We start from the raw sequence: 23,492 nt of genomic DNA, 5'->3' as shown, positions 1-23,492 counted from the left end.
CCTACCTCCTCCTCAGACAGCCATGCTGATACCTCCACAGAAACTCTCTCCCCTGGACCCAGCCTTGGAGCCAGCCCTAGCTCCTGGCCAAGCGACTGCCCCAGCCCCCCAGGGAGGTTTTCAATGCCTCACAAAGAAGGGCACAAATTGGTAGATTTTAAAAAGCAGAATAGGGAAGTTATTGGTCTTTGGAAGGTGTGTAAATACACTCAGTCACTACAAAGATACAGGCGTCTTTCTTAACTCAGTTGACAGAGAGGAAAGAAACTACTCAGAGATTTCACAATGAGGTCTATGGTGATTTTAAAACAGTTACAGTTTAATGGTTGTGATATGATCAAACTGAGGATGGATCAACAACATTGTAGTTACTACACAATACTAACCTAAATGACAGAGTGAAAAGAAAGCCTGCACTGAATGAAAAATATTCCAAAACATGCATCCTGTTTGCAACAAGTCACTTACGTAATACTGCTAAAAATGTGGCAAAGAAATACACATTTTGTCCTGAATACAAAGCGTTATGTTTGGGGAAAATTCCACACTACATGTCACTGAATACCACTTCATATTTTCAAGCATGGAGGTGGCTGCATCGTGTTATGCGTATGCTTGGGAGTCCTTGCCGAAAATGTGCAATAAGGGGTATGAAGAATTTGTGAAGGAACTGTAGATGTGAAAAAAAATGACAAAAAAATAAATTTCTTAAAGAGATATAACTTCATGACATGATGGAAGACAAAAAGGCACAAGACACTGAAAGGCACAAGGAGAGGGAAAAATATTTTAATAGTGTCAACACAAAAAAAACATTTTTATAAAATGTTACATTTTAAAACATTTGTATTACTGCAGTAATTTGTAAACACAGACTTCTTTCTACACAGTAACATGATAGTTTAACCCTCACACACCCTGAATTAACAGTCAGGTCGGGATTCAGTCCGAAACTGCGTTGTAGCACGTTTGACATTTAAAGGTAATTTGTCATTGAACCAACCTCTGCAGCTTTTACCGTGAATGTGATCTCTGGGACCATTGCCTTTAAATGGAATGAACATTGGCTATACACATCTAACAGACCTCATTACAAAACAACCATTGTTCACTGAAGCAAAGACAAAGGCTCCGTCCCAATGGCCCCCTATTCCCTACTTTTGACCATAGTGCACTAATATATGGAATAGGGTGTCATTTGGGACAGAGACAGTGATACAAGGACAATGAATAGTAAGCACTGCTGTTCTAGAAAAGTAGTCACACAGATAGGAGACGAATGGTTAGGAAGTGATCGAGAGAAAAAACCTGACATGTTTGTAGTGTTCTCAAGCACTCACCTAGCCAAAGATTTTGATAACTAAATCCCTTCCATCTGTGACCTAACTCTATAAATAGTGTATTATTCTCATTAAATTGAATAAAGGTAAAAGACATAGACCGATGACAGTCTTCTCAACCAAGGCCGGATTCAATCCGAAACTTGTTGCAGCGTGGTTGTTGTTTAAAAGTAATTTCCATGTTGCAGCTTTTTCCTCAAGTTAGTAGTACTATAAAAAAAAGTAAAGTAGAACAAAAACACACAAGAAAGTAATAAAGCTACATATATGGTCAGTTCCAGGGTCCGTGCTAATCCCTTGAATGCGATCTCCGCAAACGTGGGGATATTGCCTTTAAAAGCTGCATTGTCTACAAGCAGGATCGGATTGAATCCCAGCCCAAGTCTCCTCAATAGAAAAGGACATTCCTGGTTTCTAGTGAAGACATGTCTCAGGTATAAAACGAGTTCTTGTGCTTCTAGAAGATAGAAATAAAAGGACGTGATGAATGATGCTATATGTCCTACGCTGAGTAGGATTTATCAGTGTGTGTGTTTGTGTCTGTGTGCCATCTGATGCACATATTGGTTTTGTGCCTGGCTTCATCATCCATATAACCCTCAGCCTTGTGTGTGTTCATATCTGTGTTCGCATATGTGTTTGTGTGTGTTCGTGTGAATGTTTGCCCTCTGTCTTTTCATGTGTTTAAAGACAGCACTGTGTAATCAATTACCCTGTATCACCTGTGTGTGATTAAGCTTACAGTAGTTATATTGTTCATTTTGTACTCCACAGTGTTTATATGAGTATGTGTGTTTTTGAGCATGTGCTGTGTGTGTGTGCGTGCATATGCATGCAAATGAATGGGTGAGCGCGTGCATGTATGGGTGTGTATTGGGGTGTAACGGTGGCAGTACAGGGACCTCGGGTCGTACTGTGAACTTTAATGAATACATTTATTGAAATATATATGCTATGCCTATGCTGCGATGTATGCCTCGAGTAATTCTGTACTGAAAAAAAAAACAATTTCTGGCTATTCCCTTAAAACAACGACAGCCTATGCGCAACGCTGTAATCAAAATTGTGATCTTAATTGGTGCACTTAAAAACTGTCATTTTGTGAGGCGCAGCCGGGAACTAGTTCTGTACAATGGCGGGTGGTGAGGTCGACAAATTCATTTGCCAATTCACACTCTGTTATGCTTACCACAGATGAATGGACCTCCAGGTATACAGAGCTACTTAACAGTGACAGCCCATCACATTACCTCGGAGTGGGAGATGAGAAGTACTGTGCTACAGACATGCTCTCTTTATGAGAGTCACACAAGTGAACATCTTTTTCTCTTTGTAAGAAAAACATTATTAGCATAGACCTATACAATGTCTGAGCCAATTTTACACATTGATTTCACACGCATATTGCACTTTATTTTAAATGTAGTTTTGATGAGTAATCATGTGTATACCGAACCGTGGGTTTGGTAAACCATTACACCTCTTGTGTGTACATTTCTGTGAGTGTGTGTGTGTTCAGAGCAGTCTGCCCAGTACCACTCCCTCTCTGTGTCGTGCCTCTCCTCTGATGATCTCCAGGAAGCCTAGTTTAGTCAGGAAGTCCAGCCTCATGCGATCTGTAGGCTGCATCTCACAGAACACACCATGAGAACCTGTAACACACACACACAGAGAGAGACAAAGAGTGAATAAGATGATCGTTGATAGAAATATGAGAGCGAGCAGAGAAGAGAAAGTAGAACATGTGTCAAACTCATTCCATGAAGGAAAAAACAAAACAAAAAATCTCAGCCATCCGTGGAATGAGTTTGACACCCCTGAACTAGAACAACCAGAAAGACAAAGGTTACCTCCCAAATGGCACCATATTACATTTGTCCTGTTTCACACATGTACAAGTGTGTAACCTGTACAAGTCTGTGGTGTGAAATGGAAATCTGAAATGGAAATCTGCCAGGAATCAGCCATTATTGACGCCGACCCTGGAGCAATTAGGGTTATGTGCCTTGCTCAAGGGCAGATCGATATATTTTTCACCTAGTCGGCTCTGGGATTCAAAGCAGCAATCTTGCGGTTAACTGTCCAACGGTCTAACCACTAGGCCCTACACTCTAGGTTTTTTCGGTTTGTCCCCATAGAGGGGAACCTTTTTTGGTGCTCGGTAGAACCTTTTGAAGAGTTCTTCCAAGAACCCTCTATAAAACGATTCTACAAGGAACCATTTTATCATCTTACGTTTCTTCCTAGAACCTTCTATGAAGGTTTCTACATACTACAGTGAACTATAGTATAAATATAGTAGTAAAATAAAACTGTAGTATATACACTATAGTAATTAATGTAGTGTTTTTGCAGATTGTAGTATACTGTAGTATTTACTATAGTATTTTTGATTTATTATCTTTGACATAGAAGTGAAGGCTTTCTACTTGAGGAAACCTACTGGAGAAATACTAAAAAAGAGCATATTTCCATAACTTGTAGGTAGGTAGGACTGGGGTCAATGCAGATAGTCCGGGTAGCTATTTGGTTAACTATTTAACTAAATATTTATCAGACTTATGGCTTGGGGGTAGAAGCTATTGAGGGTCCTGTTGGTTCCTGACTTGGTGCATCGGTAACACTTACCATGCAGTAACAGAGAAAACAGTCTATGACTTGGGTGGCTGCAGTCGGTCAATTTTTAAGCCCTTATATTTTTATTTGTTAAACACTTTTTTGGTTACTATATGATTCCATATGTGTTATTTCATAGTTATATGTCTTCACTAGTATTCTACATTTCTACAATGTAGAAAATAGTACAAATAAAGAAAAACCCTTGAATGAGTAGGTGTGTCCAAACGTTTGACTGGTACTGTAGGTCAGATTAAAAATCTATTTAATCCATTTGGAATTCAGGTTTTAACAAACCAAAATGTGGAATAAGTTTTTTAATTTTTTATTTCACCTTTATTTAACCAGGTAGGCTAGTTGAGAACAAGTTCTCATTTGCAACTGCGACCTGGCCAAGATAAAGCGTAACAATTCGACACATACAACAACACAGAGTTACACATGGAATAAACAAAACATACAGTCAATAATACAGTATAACAAAAGAAAACAAAAAGTCTATATACAGTGAGTGCAAATGAAGTAAGTTAAGGAAATACATAGGCCATGGTGGCGAAGTAGTTACAATATAGCAATTAAACACTGGAATGGTAGATTGGCAGAAGATGAATGTGCAGGTAGAGATACTGGGGTGCAAAGGAGCAAAATAAATAAATACCAGTATGGGGATGAGGTAGGTAGATAGATGGACAGTTTACAGATAGGCTATGTACAGGTGCAGTGATCTGTAAGCTGGTCTGACAGCTGGTGCTTAAAGCTAGTGAGGGAGATGTGAGTCTCCAGCTTCAGAGATTTTTGCAATTCGTTCAAATCACGGGCAGCAGAGAACTGGAAGGAAAGACGACCAAATGAGGAATTGGCTTTGGGGGTGACCAGTGAGATATACCTGCTGGAGCGCGTGCTACGAGTGGGTGCTGCTATGGTGACCAGTGAGCTGAGATAAGGCGGGGCTTTACCTAGCAGAGACTTGTAGATAACCTGTAGCCAGTGGATATGGCGACGAGTATGAAGCGAGGGCCAACCAACGAGAGCGTACAGGTCGCAATGGTGGGTAGTGTATGGGGCTTTGGTGACAAAACGGATGGCACTGTGATAGACTGCATCCAGTTTGTTGAGTAGAGTGTTGGAGGCTATTTTATAGATGACATCACCGAAGTCGAGGATGGGTAGGATGGTCAGTTTTACGAGGGTATGTTTGGCAGCATGAGAGAAGGATGCTTTGTTGCGATATAGGAAGCCAATTCTAGATTTAATTTTGGATTGGAGATGCTTAATGTGAGTCTGGAAGGAGAGTTTACAGTCTAACCAGACACCCAGATATTTGTAGTTGTCCATGTATTCTAAGTCAGAGCCGTCCAGAGTAGTGATGCTGGACGGGCGAGCAGGTGCGGGCAGTGATCGATTGAAAAGCATGCATTTAGTTTTACTTGCGTTTAAGAGCAGTTGGAGGCCACGGAAGGAGAGTTGTATGGGATTGAAGCTCGTCTGGAGGTTAGTTAACACAGTGTCCAAGGAGGGGCCAGAAGTATGCAGAATGGTGTCGTCTGCGTAGAGGTGGATCAGAGAATCACCAGCACCAAGAGCAACATCATTGATGTATACAGAAAAGAGAGTCGGCCCGAGAATTGAACCCTGTGGCACACCCATAGAGACTTTCAGAGGTCCAGATAACAGGCCCTCCGATTTGACACACTGAACTCTATCAGAGAAGTAGTTGGTAAATCAGGCGAGGCAATCATTTGAGAAACCAAGGCTGTCGAGTCTGCCAATAAGAATGTTGTGATTGTCGAAAGCCTTGGCCAGGTCGATGAATACGGCTGCGCAGTAATGTCTCTTATCGATGGTGGTTATGATGTCGTTTAGAACCTTGAGCGTGGCTGATGTGCACCCATGACCAGCTCTGAAACCAGATTGCATAGCGGAGAAGGTATGGTGGGATTCGAAATGGTCAGTAATCTGTTTGTTAACTTGGCTTTCGAAGACCTTAGAAAGACAGTGTAGGATAGATATAGGTCTGTAGCAGTTTGGGTCTAGAGTGTCACCCCCTTTGAAGAGGGGGATGACCGCGGCAGCTTTCCAATCTTTGGGAATCTCAGACGATACGAAAGAGCGGTTGAACAGGCTAGTAATAGGGGTTGCAACAATTTCGACAGATCATTTTAGAAAGAGAGGGTCCTGATTGTCTAGCCCGGCTGATTTGTTGGGGTCCAGATTTTGCAGCTCTTTCAGAACATCAGCTATCTGGATTTGGGTAAAGGAGAAATGGTGGGGGTTTTGGCGGGTTGCTGTGGAGGGTGCCGGGCAGTTGACCGGGGTAGGGGTAGCCATGTGGAAAGCATTGCCAGCCGTAGAGAAATGCTTATTGAAATTCTCAATTATAGTGGATTTATCGGTGGTGACAGTGTTTCCTAGCCTCAGAGCATTGGGCAGCTGGGAGGAGGTGCTCTTATTCTCCATGGACTTTACAGTGTCCCAGAACTATTTTGAGTTAGTACTACAGGATGCAAATTTCTGTTTTAAAAATCTTGCCTTAGCTTTTCTAATTGCCTGTATATATTTGTTCCTAACTTCCCTGAAAAGTTGCATATCACGGGGGCTACTCGATGCTAATGCAGAACGCCACAGCATGTTTTTGTGCTGGTCAAGGGCAGACAGGTCTGGCGTGAATCAAGGACTATATCTATTCCTAGTTCTACATTTTTTGAGGGGGGCATGCTTATTTAATAACCTCTAGTGACACCCCATCCCGTGAACGGGACCGTTATCATCTGACACTAATTAGCATAACGCAACGGACATAAATCTTCCTAGAAAATATTCCTATTCATGAAAATCACAGGTGAAATATATTGGAACACAACTTAGCCTTTTGTTAATCACCCTGTCATCTCAGATTTTCAAAATATGCTTTACAGCCAACGCTAGACAAGCATTTGTGTAAGTTTAGCATAGCCTAGTATAGCATTAGGCCTTGGTAGCAGCAGGCAAACTTGTCACGGAAATCAGAAAAGCAATCAAATTAAATCGTTTACCTTTGATGAACTTCGGATGTTTTCACTCACGAGACTCCCAGGTAGACAGCCAAAGTTCATTTTTCCCAAAATATTATTTTTGTAGGCAAAATAGCTCCGTTTGTTCTTCACGTTTGGCTGAGAAATCGCCCGGAAATTGCGGTCACCACAACGCCGAAAAATATTCCAAATTAGCTCCATAATATCGACAGAAACATGGCAAACGTAGTTTAGAATCCATCCTCAAGGTGTTTTTCTAATATCTATTCGATAATATATCAGTTGGGAAAATTTGTTTTTCACTCGGACCGATTGGAGTAATGGCTACCTCTGTATTTTACGTGAGAATCTCTCTCGGAGCCACCATGTGACCACTTACGCGATGTGGCTGCCTACGGCTATTCTTCAACAGAAATGCGTAAAACTACGTCACACTGCTGTAGACACCTTGGGGAATACGTAGAAAGCGTAAGCTCGTTGATGGTACATTCACAGCTGAATAGGGAGTCATTGGAACGCAGCGCTTTCAAAACCTGGGACACTTCCGGATTGGATTTTTCTCAGGCTTTCGCCTGCAACATCAGTTCTGTTATACTCACAGACAATATCTTTACAGTTTTGGAAACGTTAGTGTTTTCTATGCAAAGCTGTCAATTATATGCATATTCTAGCATCTTTTCCTGACAAAATATCCCGTTTAAAACGGGAGCGTTTTTTTCCCCAAAAATTAAAATACTGCCCCCTAACACCAACAGGTTAAGATGGTGAGGAAGGCACTTTTAAAGAATAGCCAGGCATCATCTACTGACGAGATGAGGTCAATGTTATTCCAGGATACCCCGGCCACGTCGATTAGAAAGGTCTGCTCGCAGAAGTGTTTCAGGGAGTGTTTGACAGTGATGAGGGGTGGTCGTTTGGTCGCAGACCCATTACGGATGCAGGCAATGAGGCAGTGATCGCTGAGATCTTGATTGAAAACAGCAGAGGTGTATTTGGAGGGCGAATTAGTTAGGATGACATCTATGAGGGTGCCCGTGTTTACTGATTTGGGGTTGTACCTGGTAGGTTCATTGATAATTTGTGTGAGATTGAGGGCATCAAGCTTAGTTTGTAGGATGGCCGGGGTGTTAGCATGTCCCAGTTTAGGTCACCTAGTAGCACGAGCTCAGAAGATAGATGGGGGGCAATCAGTTCACATATGGTATCGAGGGCATAGCTGGGGGCAGAGGGAGGTCTATAGCAAGCGGCAACAGTGAGAGACTTGTTTCTGGAAAGGTGAATTTTTAGAAGTAGAAGCTCAAATTGTTTGGGTACAGATTTAGATAGTAATACAGAACCCTGCAGGCTATCTTTGCAGTAGATTGCAACACCGCCCCCTTTGGCAGTTCTATCTTGGCGGAAAATGTTTTCAGGGTTTTTGGGGGTTTTCCTAAGCCAGGATTCAGACACGGCTAAGACATATGGGTTGGCAGAGTGTGCTAAACCAATGAGTAAAACAAACTTAGGGAGTAGGCTTCTAATGTTAACATGCATGAAAAGGCTTTTACGTTTACAGAAGTCAACAAATGAGAGCACCTGGGAGTGGAGATAGGCACTGCAGGACCTGGATTAACCTCCACATCACCAGAGGAACAGAGGAGAAGTAGGATAAGGGTACGGCTAAAGACTATACGAACTGGCTGACTAGCACGTTCAGAACAGAGAGTAAAAGGAGCAGGTTTCTGGGCACGATAGCATAGATTCAAGGCATAGTGTACAGACAAAGGTAAGGTGAGTACATTGGAGGTAAACCTAGGCATTGAATAATGAAGAGAGAGATATAGTCTCTAGAGATGTTTAAACCAGGTGATGTCATCGCATATGTTGGAGGTGGAACAACATTGTTGGTTAAGGCATATTGAGCAGGGCTAGAGGCTCTACAGTGAAATAAGACAGTAATCACTAACCATGACAGTAATGGACAAGGCATATTGATATTAGAGAGAGGCATGCGCAGCCAAGTGAACATATGGGTCCAGTGAGTGGTTGAGCTGGCTGGGGTCATGGCGATTCAGACAGTTAGCAGGCTAACAAGCTAACAGTTAGTAGGCTGGAGCTAAACAAGCTAGCAACTAGTAGACCAGGGCAAGCTAGCAGTTAGCAGGCCGGGTTAGCAAGCAAGCAGTTAGCATGGGCTAGCAGTTAGTAGACCAGGGCAAGTTAAGGAGTATGAATACTTTCTGAAGTCACTGTACCTAAAAGTAGGCAGATAGTAAAGTTAAAACACTTGAGACCTTTCAAAAAAAAAAATAATAATAATAATATTTTAAATGTGATCCATGTCCTAGGACACAGAGGGGTTAAAATATCAAAGTTAAAGTCCATCCAGTGAAGATAGGAGAACTAGCTAGCATCCGTCAACGAGAGGGCCAAGCATTCCATGGAATTTAACAGGTGGAAGAAACAATTGGAGAGGTCCATTTGTGCCGAGCTGTAACTTGTAGGACTGCTGGCAGCCGGTGATGTAGTGGTAGGTAACATTAGCTAGCTGTACAGACAAGCTTGACTAGCAAATCCAGTGAACCACAAAATTAAAAGAATAGCGAGCGAAAAGTAGCTGGATACACTCATACTACCCCTGACTATTAAACAAAAAGCTAAATGAACAATAAACTTCAGTGTCTCAACACTCTTAGTGAACTCTGTCGTTGTTCCACAAGATCACCTCAACCCAACCTACGTGTACCCTGCCAATATCCTTGCAGCCACACTACACGTGGATGCAGACAGTCCTGTACGGGGACGCGGGCAGTTCCAGAACACGGACATGAGCACTGCCACACATAATAAACTACACCAAGTATTTACAGGGTGTTACATTCATCCCTCACTAGGAAAACCTGATGTCCGGGAAGTTATACATAAGATTAAGCATCACAATGAATTAAAACGCATAACACAGTTTACAACACACCTTGAGCTATAAGCTCACTTAACACTATGCAACAGTAAAGCACAGGCATATAAAAACACCCTCAAACCAAAAAAACTCTCAGAAATATGAGATGTGTGTGGTGCAAGAAAACACTCTGTAATGAGGTGAAATTTGCAGCAAGAGAGACTCCTCTGTGTATGATAGCTGAGTGTATTAAGGCATTCTTAGCTGGTCATAAGTGAGTCTAACCATCGGTTTAGTCTGTCTCTTCTCTGAGGGAACTGGGACTAAAAACTAATCTGAACTGGGGCCAAGGGATTGCAAGATTTCTGAACTGGGGCCAGGGACTACTGACTCGTCAGAGCTAGGGCTTGGGGTTAGTGACTCCTCTAAACTAGGGCTTGACACAAGAGACTGTTGCACACTAGGGCCATTTAATTATCCTCCAGAGGTCACTTCACTTTCATCTTCAGAGGGGCACTCCGGTTCAACTTGTGCTGAGAGGGAAGGACTTGTGTACGTACTGGCATTGCTCCAGGGAAAATCCAACACTGGAGCTTCAGAGGATCCCATTTCCTCTTCCAAGCTTCCTTCAACTTCATTTATTCCTTCACCTTCATCCTCTCCTATAGCGAGGCCCAGAACTGCCTCCTCATCTTCATCAAATGCCAGGGCAGAAACTGAGACGGGCGATTTATGCTGTTGACGTATCTCCATCCTCTATTTATGTTCTATGGTCTCACCGTCATATTCACCACTCAGCAGGCTAATGGGAAGCAAGTGGTCTCGTTGGAGCGTTCCCATAGGTCCTCCTCTCTTGGGATGTACTTGATATGTGAGCATTCCAGGTAGCCACTACACTATCACGAGGTTCAGATTTCAACCTGTTGGCAATTTTGTGCTTTCCTGGGAGTCTCAAGTTCTGTACAAGGACACAACCACCAGGTTGTAGCTCTTGATGTCTCACCCTCTTGTCGTACCTTGTTTTGTTCATCTTGTTCCTGCTTGAAGCTGCCGTGGAGGCTAGTTGATAGGCCTCCTTTAGCTGTTCCCTTCATTTGGAGGTGTTCTTCAGGTAGTCTTGGTCAGAGCTGCCATCTGGGGTGACTCCTAAGCACAGATTAATGGGCAGTCTAGACTCCCTCCCGAACATCTGGTATTAAGGTGAGAATCGAGTAGTAATTTTGGGTGCAGTTGTAGGCATGGACTAGGTACACCAACTGCTGACTCCATGTGGACTTTTGTTTGGATCCAAGAGTTCCTATTGGTGGGCCTCCCGGGTGGCGCAGTGGTTAAGGCCGCACCAGTCTCTGGTGACACAGCTGGCGCTGTACTGCAGCGCGAACCCAGAGACTCTGCCAATAACCCAGGCTCTGTCGTAACCGGCCGCGACCGGGAGGTCCGTGGGGCAACGCACAATTGGCCTAGCCTCATCTGGGTTAGGGAGGGTTTGGCCGGTAGGTATATCCTCGTCTCATCTCGCACCAGCGACACCTGTGGCGGGCCGGGCGCAGTGCGCGCTAACCAAGGTTGCCAGGTGCACGGTGTTTCCTCCGACACATTGGTGCGGCTGGCTTCCGGGTTGGTTGCGCGCTGTGTTAAGAAGCAGTGCTGCTTGGTTGGGTTGTGTATTGGAGGACGCATTACTTTCAACCTTCGTCTCTCCCGAGCCCGTATGGGAGTTGTAGCGATGAGACAAGATAGTAGCTACTAAAACAATTGGATACCACGAAATTGGGGAGAAAAAGGGGTAAAATAAAAAAATTAAAAAGAGTTCCTATAGAGCAGTGCGCGTTTTCTTGAGGATGGTATGGCGATGTGAATGACTTCTTCATCTCAGCCAGGAGTCTACTTTCAAAGTCCCTGATCAGAGTTGATGCAGGAATTCAGGCCATAATGGACATTTAACAAAGCACCTTGGCCACAGTGCTGGCTTTCTGGTCTTTAGTGGGCATAGCGAGTGAAGTGATCTGTCATTAGAGTGATGTTACTAATGCACACTGTCATTCTTCAGAGAGAGGAAGTCTATACACTCCAACTCTAGTGGGGCACATTGGTAATTTCCTGTTTTCACAGCTCCCATGACATGAGATATCACAGGATCACTCTGCTGGGCTCTCTCAAGCTCTGCAACATCCAGTTGAGACAGGTAAGGACTATGTGAACCTATGAGGTTCACGTGGGCATTAGGCAATGCTTCTGGGGTGACTCCTAACATCACGGCTGCACAGTTTTGGATGTCAGACGGTGTCACCTCCATAGCAATGGTCCGACAGTTGGCTTTTGACACCAAGACCTGGAACTTCAATCCAGTCATCCTCTTGATTGCTGCAGGGGTGCGGTCTTCTAGACAGTGCATCTGCATCAATGTTGACTCAACCAGGATAGCACTCGAGCTTGAAATAGTTGACCAAAGCCACCAGCCATTTTTGTTATCTAGGCAGTCATTGAAAATAAGAATTTGTTCTTAATTGACTTGCCTGGTTAAATAAAGGTACAATAAATAAAAAATAAAAAACGTATTCAACAGTTGCACTTGGAGTATTGTTATATTCTCCTAAAAGAAGAATAGTACATTTAGGGACAACTCTAACAACAATTTGGTGCATTGTGTTTGTACAAACTTTTGTTATTGACCAAATACTTATTTTCCACCATAATTTGCAAATAAATTCATTAAAAATCCTACAATGTGATTTTCTGGATTTCTTTTCTCATTTTGTCTGTCATAGTTGAAGTGTACCTATGATGAAAATTACAGGCCTCTCTCGTATTTTTAAGTGGGAGAACTTGCACAATTGGTGGCTGACTAAATACTTTTTTGCCCCACTGCATCTGAATACTCCTAAAATTATCCTTATTTATATGAAGCACCATAACTTGTGTGACCAATAAAAATAAGAAAGGAGAAATTGGGCATCCTTGTTTATTTCCATGTCTAATATCTGTGAAGTTCCATGGGATAATTTAACAGAGCTGTTACTATTATTGTAAAGTGTCTGAATTACACATATTGACCAAAACCCCAAAATCGAAAAGTCTCAAAAAGAACATTGTTAAACTGTATCAAATGCCTTGTAAAAGTCTACAAATAAAATAAAGCCATCTACAATAATGTGCTCATTGTAGTCGATCAAGTCCAAAACTACTCAAATATTATTACATATATGTCTGCCCTTCATAAAACCAGACTGGGGTATCATCAATGATTTGGTCAAGGCAAGTAGCTTTGACAATGATGCAAGTAGCTTTCCATCATTGTTCATTAATGTGATTGGTCTCCAATTTTCTAACATCATAGAATCTCTGTTTGGTTTGGGTATTACAGAAATTAGGCCTTGTGTCAAGGAAACAGGCAGGACCCCAAAATCAATTGCCTCCTTAAAAACATTAAATATAAATTCCACAATATCCTCCTGAAAATTTCAAAGAATTCCCTGGAGATTTGTTCTCTTTTAACTTGCTGATACATTTGTTATATTTCATTGATAGAAATAATTTCATCAAGACTTTTGGAAGACTTTAGCTATGAATTTTGCATAGTCTTTGACAGAGTCTAGAAAGGCAGATATGTCACTAGTAAGATAGGCATTACTGGTATAAAGGTTACCATAGAATTCTGAAACATATTTTGAAATATCTTTGGGGGTTTTCATTTCCTTTGCCATCTATATTAAGCTTGTGAATAATGTAAATTCAGTTTTTTTTCTCTAAATTGCAAAAGTATTTTGTATTTTTTTTCCACCTTCCTCCAACCATCTCCTTCTTGATCTTACAAATGCCCCTTTTGCTCTCTTCATACATTCAGTCCATTTCTAGTTGTAAAGAGAATAACTGACCCTTTCCTTCTTCATCAAGGTTTTCCATAGAGATTAGGGAAAGTATTTCCTTAAATGTATCTTCCCTCAATCTTTTAAGTTAAGCAATTTCTTTACCTCTCTTCATGGCTGTTTGTCTTATTTCATACTTCATTCATTCCCAATATTTCCCATAAGACTTAAATAGTTGGGCTTTCCTCCAATTGTCTTGTATATTATCTTTGGCATTCATCTTGAAATTATCATCTTCCAACAGTCTACTATTGAGTTTCCAATAACTCCGATTCGGTTTAGCTTCAGATCCATTCATATTTAAAGATAAGAATATAACTTTATGATCAGTAAGAATTGATTGTTCAATTGATTCCTTGACTACAGTATTATCTAATGAATTAGAAATCAACCAGAAGTCCATTCTTGACTGTCTGCACATGTCCTTGTTACTCCAAGTGAAATCCTTTCTATCAGGATATTTAGATATGCAAATATCGACTAATCCAAGACCGAGACATAGATTATTAAACTCAGGATTAACAATGCTGGATCTGTTAGGAGGGGGATATCTGTCAGTCATCACATTAGATACAGAATTAAAATCTCCACCTAAGATCATTTTGATATCCAATAACGCTTCTTCAAATTCTTGAAATAATATCCTGTTGTTTTGTTTGTTGTATAAATATTCCCTAGTAAAAAGGTTTCATTTTTGAAATTCACTGGCAAAATTAATCAACGTCCAGAGTGGTGAGTCTTACTACTGATGACCTTCCCATATGTTGCCATATATCGTTACCCCATAGATTTTTCCAAAAAGACAGATCGGAAGAACACGCATGAGTCTCTTGTAGAATGTAAAAGTCTGCATTAAACCATTTGCAATACAGGAACATAGTCTTACGTTTGAGTATATTACAAATACCCCTGACATTAATTGAACAAAGAGATAAAGACCAAATTCAACCAATAACATTGTTATGCTAACATAAGCTTTTCCTAAGGATATGTAACTCAAAAGGATTTCCATCCCATTATTATCCTCTCCAACAGAAACAAACAAATATAGGTCATAAAGTTACCAAAGAATTCTTACTCCCACAAGGGGGAGACATTGTGTAGACTTTACAATAAGCAGTTATTTACCTATAGTTAGTGTTCAGTTTACCAGTTCTCAGGTCAGCCTTTTCTCATTTAAGTGTTTGTGTACATTTTTTATAATAAAAGGCAGCTTTTCACCTGGCAATTAGGCCGTTTTTTGGCCTGCCAGTTCTGTCCGAGTTAGACTGGATCTCTCTCAAATGTTCAGATTTGGACGCATTTCTTTCCCATCGATGATCACTCTTGCACCGATAAAAAAAATTAGTTTTCCCTGCCTTTTGAGCTGCAGCCACAGTTTCTCTCTTGTCACTTTGTCCGCGGAGGTCAGATCCTCATGAACCTCAAATTTTGCTTGATGAGGAACTCCCAATTCTTCGCTCGCCTCCAGAGAAGATCCCGTGTAGATCTGTTGGTGAGCTGGATGGTTGTCCTCGGTCTCTTGTCTTGATCCTTACACATAACCATAAACTTCTGGTGTAGAAACCAGAGTGTGGCACTTCTGATTTCCATAGGATACTTGAGGATTAACAATATTTCTAGTTTCGAAGTCAGAACCCATCACACAGCATTGTTGAAAACTCGTTTCTGATTGGCTAGAATGCATTCTAGAATGGACATTAAAACCAGATAATGGGAAAGTTGGAAAAGATATCGGGACACCTTGCAATCATGATGCAATATGCGCCTACTCATGCAGACTGCACTTGCTGTAAAGTTAGAGCTTCTAACCAACAACTGCACAAATGCAGGTCCTATGAGGAAACCCGATTTGTGGCCCACGTGAGAAAAACATTTAAACGTGTTAACCCTCGCAAGGCTGTCAGCCCACGTCCTCAGAGCATGCGCAGACCAGCTGGCTGGTGTGTTTACGGACACATTCAATCAACCCCTATCCCAATCCCCACATGCTTCAAGATGGCCACCATTGTTCCTTTTTCCAATAAAGCTAAGGTAACTGAACTAAACGACTATCGCCGCGTAGCACTCACTTCTGTTACCATGAAGTGATTTGAGAGACTAGTCAAGGATCATATCACCTCCATCCTACCTGTCACCCCAGACCCACTCCAATTTGCTTACTGCCCCAATAGGTCCACAGACAATGCAATCGTCATCACACTGCACACAGCCCTAACCCATCTGGACAAGAGGAATACCTATATAAGAATGATGTTTATTGACTACAGCTCAGCATTCAATACCATAGTACCCTCCAAACTAATCATTAAGCTTGAGACCCTGGGTCTCGACCCCACCCTGTGCAACTGGGTCCTGGACTTCCTGACGGGCCACTCCCAGGTGGTGAAGGTAGGAAACAACATTTACACTCCGCTGATCCTCAACACTGACAAGGGTGCGTTCTCAGCTCCCACCTGTACTCCCTGTTCACCCACGACTGCGTGGCCATGCACGTCTCCAACTCAATCATCAAGTTCGCAGACGACACAACAGTGGTAGGCTTGATTACCAACAACAACGAGACAGCCTATAGGAAGGATGTGAGGAAAATAACCTTTCACTCAATGTCAGCAAAACAAAAGAGATGATCGTGGACTTCAGGAAACAGCAAAGGGAGCAGTTTGTGGGTGATATGTACACCGAGGAACTTAAAACTTTCCACCTTCTCCACTGCTGTCCCATCAATGTGGATAGGGGGTTATCCACATTGATGGGACAGCAGTGGAGAAGGTGGAAAGTTTTAAGTTCCTCGGTGTACATATCACCCACAAACTGAAACAGTCCACGCACACAGACAGTGTGGTGAAGAAAGACAAAAATGTGGCATGTCACTGAAAACCCTCACTAACTTTTATAGGTGCACAATTGAGAGCATCCTGTCGGGCTGTTTCACCACCTGGCACGGTAACTGCAAAGCCCACAACCACAGGGCTCTTCAGAGGGTGGTGCGGTCTGCACAACGCATCACTGGGGGCAAACTACCTGCCCTCCAAGACACCTACAAAACCAGATGTCACAGGAAGGCAAAAACAATAATAAAGGACAATAACCACCTGAGCCACTACCTGTTCACCCCGCTTCCACCCAGAAGGCGAGGTCAGTACAGGTGCATCAAAGCTGGGACAGGGAGATAGAAGCTGTTTTTCAAACTCAAGGCCATCAGATTGTTAAACAGCCACCACTAGCACAGAGAGGCGGCTGCCTACCTACAGACTTGATATCATTGGCCACTTTAATAAATGGAACACATGCCACTTTAATTATACCACTAAGAATGTTTACATATCTCACATTACTCATGCCATATGTACAGTTGAAGTCGGAAGTTTACATACACTTAGGTTGGAGTCATTAAAACTCGTTTTTCAACCACTCCACACATTTCTTGTTAACAAACTATAGTTTTGGCAAGTCGGTGCATGACAAGTAATTTCCCAACAATTGTTTACAGACAGATTATTTCACTTATAATTCACTGTATCACAATTCCAGTGGGTCAGAAGTTCACATACACTAAGTTGACTGTGCCTTTAAACAACTTGGAAAATTCCAGAAAATTATGTCATGGCTTTAGAAGCTTCTGATAGCCTAAGGAGGTGTAGCTGTGGATGCATTTCAAGGCCTACCTTCAAACTCAGTGCCTTTGCTTGACATCATGAGAAAATCAAAATAAATCAGCCAAGACCTCTGAAAAAACATTGTACAGGTTCAAAAGTATCTATAGCCACAGTAAAACGAGTCATATCAATATATCGCCATAAAAAAAGCCATAAAAAAGCCAGACTACGGTTTGAAACTGCACATGGGGACAAAGATTGTACTTTTGGAGAAATGTCCTCTGGTCTGATGAAACAAAAATAGAACTGTTTGGCCATAATTACCATAATTATGTTTGGAGGAAAAAGGGGGAGGCTTGCAAGCTGAAGAACACCATCCCAACCGTGAAGAACGGGGGTGTCAGTATCATGTTGTGGGGGTGCTTTGCTGCAGGAGGGTGCACTTCACAAAATAGATAGTATCATGAGGGAGGACAAGTATGTGGATATATTGAAGCAACATCTCAAGACATCAGTCAGGAAGTTAAAGCTTGGTCGCATATGGGTCTTCCAAATGGACAATGACATTTACATTTACATTTAAGTCATTTAGCAGACGCTCTTATCCAGAGCGACTTACAAATTGGTGCGTTCACCTTAAGACATCCAGTGGAACAGCCACTTTACAATAGTGCATCTAAATCTTTTAAGGGGGGTGAGAAGGATTACTTTATCCTATCCTAGGTATTCCTGAAAGAGGTGGGGTTTCAGGTGTCTCCGGAAGGTGGTGATTGACTCCGCTGTCCTGGCGTCGTGAGGGAGTTTGTTCCACCATTGGGGGGCCAGAGCAGCGAACAGTTTTGACTGGGCTGCGCGGGAACTGTACTTCCTCAGTGGTAGGGAGGCGAGCAGGCCAGAGGTGGATGAACGCAGTGCCCTTGTTTGGGTGTAGGGCCTGATCAGAGCCTGGAGGTACTGAGGTGCCGTTCCCCTCACAGCTCCGTAGGCAAGCACCATGGTCTTGTAGCGGATGCGAGCTTCAACTGGAAGCCAGTGGAGAGAGCGGAGGAGCGGGGTGACGTGAGAGAACTTGGGAAGGTTGAACACCAGACGGGCTGCGGCATTCTGGATGAGTTGTAGGGGTTTAATGGCACAGGCAGGGAGCCCAGCCAACAGCGAGTTGCAGTAATCCAGACGGGAGATGACAAGTGCCTGGATTAGGACCTGCGCTGCTTCCTGTGTGAGGCAGGGTCGTACTCTGCGGATGTTGTAGAGCATGAACCTACAAGAACGGGCCACCGCCTTGATGTTAGTTGAGAACGACAGGGTGTTGTCCAGGATCACGCCAAGGTTCTTAGCGCTCTGGGAGGAGGACACAATGGAGTTGTCAACCGTGATGGCGAGATCATGGAACGGGCAGTCCTTCCCCGGGAGGAAGAGCAGCTCCGTCTTGCCGAGGTTCAGGGTGGTGATCCGTCATCCACACTGATATGTCTGCCAGACATGCAGAGATGCGATTCGCCACCTGGTCATCAGAAGGGGGAAAGGAGAAGATTAATTGTGTGTCGTCTGCATAGCAATGATAGGAGAGACCATGTGAGGTTATGACAGAGCCAAGTGACTTGGTGTATAGCGAGAATAGGAGAGGGCCTAGAACAGAGCCCTGGGGGACGCCAGTGGTGAGAGCGCGTGGTGAGGAGACAGATTCTCGCCACGCCACCTGGTAGGAGCGACCTGTCAGGTAGGACGCAATCCAAGCGTGGGCCGCGCCGGAGATGCCCAACTCGGAGAGGGTGGAGAGGAGGATCTGATGGTTCACAGTATCGAAGGCAGCCGATAGGTCTAGAAGGATGAGAGCAGAGGAGAGAGAGTTAGCTTTAGGAGTGCGGAGGGCCTCCGTGATACAGAGAAGAGCAGTCTCAGTTGAATGACTAGTCTTGAAACCTGACTGATTTGGATCAAGAAGGTCATTCTGAGAGAGATAGCGGGAGAGCTGGCCAAGGACGGCACGTTCAAGAGTTTTGGAGAGAAAAGAAAGAAGGGATACTGGTCTGTAGTTGTTGACATCGGAGGGATCGAGTGTAGGTTTTTTCAGAAGGGGTGCAACTCTCGCTCTCTTGACGACGGGAGGGACGTAGCCAGCGGTCAGGGATGAGTTGATGAGCGAGGTGAGGTAAGGGAGAAGGTCACCGGAAATGGTCTGGAGAAGAGAGGAGGGGATAGGGTCAAGCGGGCAGGTTGTTGGGCGGCCGGCCGTCACAAGACGCGAGATGTCATCTGGAGAGAGAGGGGAGAAAGAGGTCAGAGCACAGGGTAGGGCAGTGTGAGCAGAACCAGCGGTGTCGTTTGACTTAGCAAACGAGGATCGGATGTCGTCGACCTTCTTTTCAAAATGGTTGACGAAGTCATCTGCAGAGAGGGGAGGAGGGGGAGGAGGATTCAGGAGGGAGGAGAAGGTGGCAAAGAGCTTCCTAGGGTTAGAGGCAGATGCTTGGAATTTAGAGTGGTAGAAAGTGGCTTTAGCAGCTGTTGTTGACATCGGAGGGATCGAGTGTAGGTTTTTTCAGAAGGGGTGCAACTCTTGCTCTCTTGAAGACAGAAGGGACGTAGCCAGCGGTCAGGGATGAGTTGATGGCCATCACAAAGCCCTGACCTCAATCCCATAGAAAATTTGCAGGCAGAACTGAAAAAGCATGTGCAAGCAAGGAGGCCTACACAAGCTCTGTCAGGAGGAATGGGACAAAATTCACCCAACTTATTGTGGGAAGCTTGTGGAAGGCTACCCAAAACGTGTGACCCAAGTTAAACAATTTAAAGGCAATGCTACCAAATACTAATTGAGTATTTGTAAACTTCTGACCCACTGGGAATTTGATGAAAGAAATAAAAGCTGAAATAAATCAATCACTCTCTACTATTATTCTGACATTTCACATTCTTAAAATAAAGTGGTGATCCTAACTGACCTAAAACAGGGAATCTTTACTAGGATTAAATACCAGGAATTGTGAAAAACGTAGTTTAAATGTATTTGGCTAAGGTGTATGTAAACTTCCGACTTCAACTGTATATACTGTATCCTTCACTATACATTCTTTACTATTATTGCATCTTAGCCGCTCTGTCACTGCTCATCCATATATTTTATACTTATATATTCTTATCCCATTCCTTTACTAAATTGTGTGTATTAGGTTTTGTTGCGTTATTTGTTAGATATTAGGTATTGTTGTGAAATTGTTAGATATTACCTGTTAGATACTGCTGCACTGTCAGATCTAGAGGCATAAGCATTTTCACTACACTCTCAATAACATCTGCTAACCATGTGTATGTGACCAATACAATTTGATTTGATTTGAAAAACGTAGATAGCCAGCAGCATTTATTTGTTTTTGAGCATCTGATGATCTAAGATGGTGAGTGATGAACATGAATTTCTCTGGTCCCTACTGTTGCAAGTCATGACGCAAGTGGCACTTTGCTGTCAAATATTCCCAAATGTTTCTAGTTTGACCAGCTGTTGTCAGCAACTACTATTTTTTAATTTGGCAGTCAGATTGGCAGGTTTGCTAGCAACAAACTATTTAGCTAGCTTCTAGCCTAGAGTTTGATATGCAATGCGATCTCCCCATAATGAACAGTGCTGACGAGAAGAAAAACTTTTCTAGCTATGCCAGGCAAAATCAAGCATCATCAGCTCATTGTTACGGATGTATCCAAATGAATGTCAATAGAAAACAGCTTAAACAAACTCAAATGCCGCTACTTCGCTGTAATTCTGGTTGCAGAGGTGACTGTGTTAGCCGTAACTAGTTGGCTAGCTAGGAAGCAAGGGACGTTTCCACCAAGCATGGCAACAGAACATATAGAACAAACAACTGGGCTGCGACCATAAATATCAAAATACTGGGTCGCTTCTCTAGCAACCAAAATATGAATAAGTATGAAGTCTTTTAAAAATGTAAATATCAACACAAAATATTTATTTCTACCCCTAAATGTGTGCTTCAGTATTATTTTCTTTGCCAACTGTGGTATTCGCGGGCCAAACGCCTCCGTTATGCACATTACCTTGGAAAAATGTACTCCGCAAAGGGACTCGGCTCCGACCTTGTGCCGCTACGTCGTCCATTATTTCCAAGGTAATGTACAGAATGTCTGCGTTTTTCCCTTACATAAGTGAATTTGAACTGATGACACCTTCAAATAGGGGGACTAGATACATAAAGTGCTTTCATTTCTAAATAGTAAAACAGATTTGCATGAAAATATCCTAAAATAAAAAGGTGTTAATATGAAACATTTGATCTCAAATCCAAAATGCTGGAGTATAGAGCCAAATTATACGTTTTAGCTTCACTGTCCAAATATATATGCAGGGGAGTCTATAACCAATAAATAATTCAATAAATCATTGTAACTTTTTATACCTGGGCCTAAACCATCGAGGACAGACAGTTATCCTCAAAAGGCAATGTCTGCATGTACCACACTCACCCACACACACACACAGTGGGCTTTCAGTGCAGTAAATAAAGCTGTCAGCAGGCAGCGGGTTCACACTGACGTCCACTTACACACAAACACACACACACCATACTCACTCAACCCATCGCCACACACACACACACCCACACACACACACACACAGTGGGCTTTCAGTGCAGTAAATAAAGCTGTCAGCAGGCAGCGGGTTCACACTGACGTCCACTTACACACACACACCACACTCACTCAACCCATCGCCACACACACACTCTCACCATTGGCTTTAAGGGCAGTGAGGAGTGCGGTTAGCAGGCAGCGGGTCACACTGATGTCCATCAGGTCAGGCAAAGCGTCCAGACGGAGCTGGGAGGGAAAGTGGTAGAGAAGAGAGTCTGGGTATTCCCCTTGGTCCTCCTCCATCTGCTGCAACACCTCCTACAGGACAGGGGGGGAACTGGAGTTAGATAATACATAAGAAAGAGGGATGGGGATGGGGTGGAGAGCGGGTTGGAGAGAGAGATGGAGAGAGGGAAGGGGAGAGGGATAGAGAGCGGGATGGGGGAGAGAATGAGTGTGTGTGTGTTATATGTGTGTTCTTACCTGCGTGTGTGTGTTTGTTTGTTCTAACCTGTGAGTTGGCATGTCCGGTGCGTGGTGGGTATTTATCTCTCATGGCGGGCATCCAGCAAGTCTGGCAGCGCTTGGCAAAGGAACGAACATCTACGACACCCAACACACACCCACACACACCTAGCTCATCCTCCAGCACCATGCTGTACTCAGGACACAAAGCCAGGCAGGGCCCCAGACACCTGCAGGGACACACACATGCATATAAATACACAGGCACACAAACTGTTAATAATTTGTCCTCAAGCTTGCACGCTCAGAGACACATACCCTTTTGACACTATTCTGCAGACCTGAACCATGCATAACAAAGCCAGCTCAGTACAGCTTGGCTCGACTCATAGCATAGGAACAGACACACACACACACACACCTGTCTCCGATGAGGTCAGGATGTGCTGGACTGGAATCAGGGCTCCCCTGGGCTCCCTGTTGAAGCTGGCGCACCATACAATACAGCTCCGCCTAGGGGACAGGAGGTATAATACGAGTGGTGTTTAACCTTTTCCCCATCCCTAGCAAACACAGCTGATTTAAACTAATTGCTTTCTAAACTGAAGATCATGATTAGTTGATTGTTGGAGTCAGGTGTGTTAGCTGAGGCTGGGGCAAAAGTGTGACACCAATCAGGCCCCTGAGAACTGGAGTTGCAAGTCCCTGGTCTAGGGTATTGGCAGCTCTCGACCATAGAACCGTCATGGGCTTAATATATAACATAATAATATATAACAAAAATAATGTATACACACAGAAAGTCACCATACAATACAGAGTCAGTCAGCTGACAGAACGACGTGTGTGTGTGTGTGTGTGTGTGTGTGTGTGTGTGTGTGTGTGTGTGTGTGTGTGTGTGTGTGTGTGTGTGTGTGTGTGTGTGTGTAAATGTCCTCTCACCTTGTCCTTGTTGTGGTAGGGTCGTATGTTGTAGAGTCGTGAGGTGGGGAAGAGAGGAGGAGGGTGGCTGAACAGTTCACTGTTACTGCCTATAGGTAGAAGCATCTGTAGGACAGACATAAAATGTCAAACAAGCTCGTGAAATTAAGCAAGACACAATACATGGAAAATTAATGTATTTTAAATGA

General features: G+C 43.2%; 1 protein-coding gene across 1 annotated transcript in view; it reads right to left on the bottom strand.

Moving 5' to 3' along the window:
* Window positions 1-773: 773 nt before the first annotated feature.
* The window catches only part of si:dkey-183c6.8 (protein O-GlcNAcase), a 62,310-nt gene continuing 39,591 nt past the window's right edge, over window positions 774-23,492 (bottom strand). Inside the window, exons 14-18 of the mRNA XM_029666402.2 lie at window positions 23,305-23,409; window positions 22,784-22,875; window positions 22,409-22,592; window positions 22,056-22,215; window positions 774-2,992 (exon numbers count right to left, since the gene is read on the bottom strand). Coding sequence (XP_029522262.1) covers window positions 2,856-2,992; window positions 22,056-22,215; window positions 22,409-22,592; window positions 22,784-22,875; window positions 23,305-23,409 — 678 coding nt within the window. The 3' untranslated portion in view covers window positions 774-2,855. The remainder of the gene's footprint in view (window positions 2,993-22,055; window positions 22,216-22,408; window positions 22,593-22,783; window positions 22,876-23,304; window positions 23,410-23,492) is intronic.

The sequence above is a fragment of the Oncorhynchus nerka genome, linkage group LG8, assembly GCF_034236695.1.
Source record: "Oncorhynchus nerka isolate Pitt River linkage group LG8, Oner_Uvic_2.0, whole genome shotgun sequence".
NCBI classification, from domain to species: Eukaryota; Metazoa; Chordata; class Actinopteri; order Salmoniformes; family Salmonidae; genus Oncorhynchus; species Oncorhynchus nerka.
The sequence above is the reverse complement of the archived record's forward strand: the minus strand, read 5'-3'. Positions and strand labels throughout refer to the sequence as shown.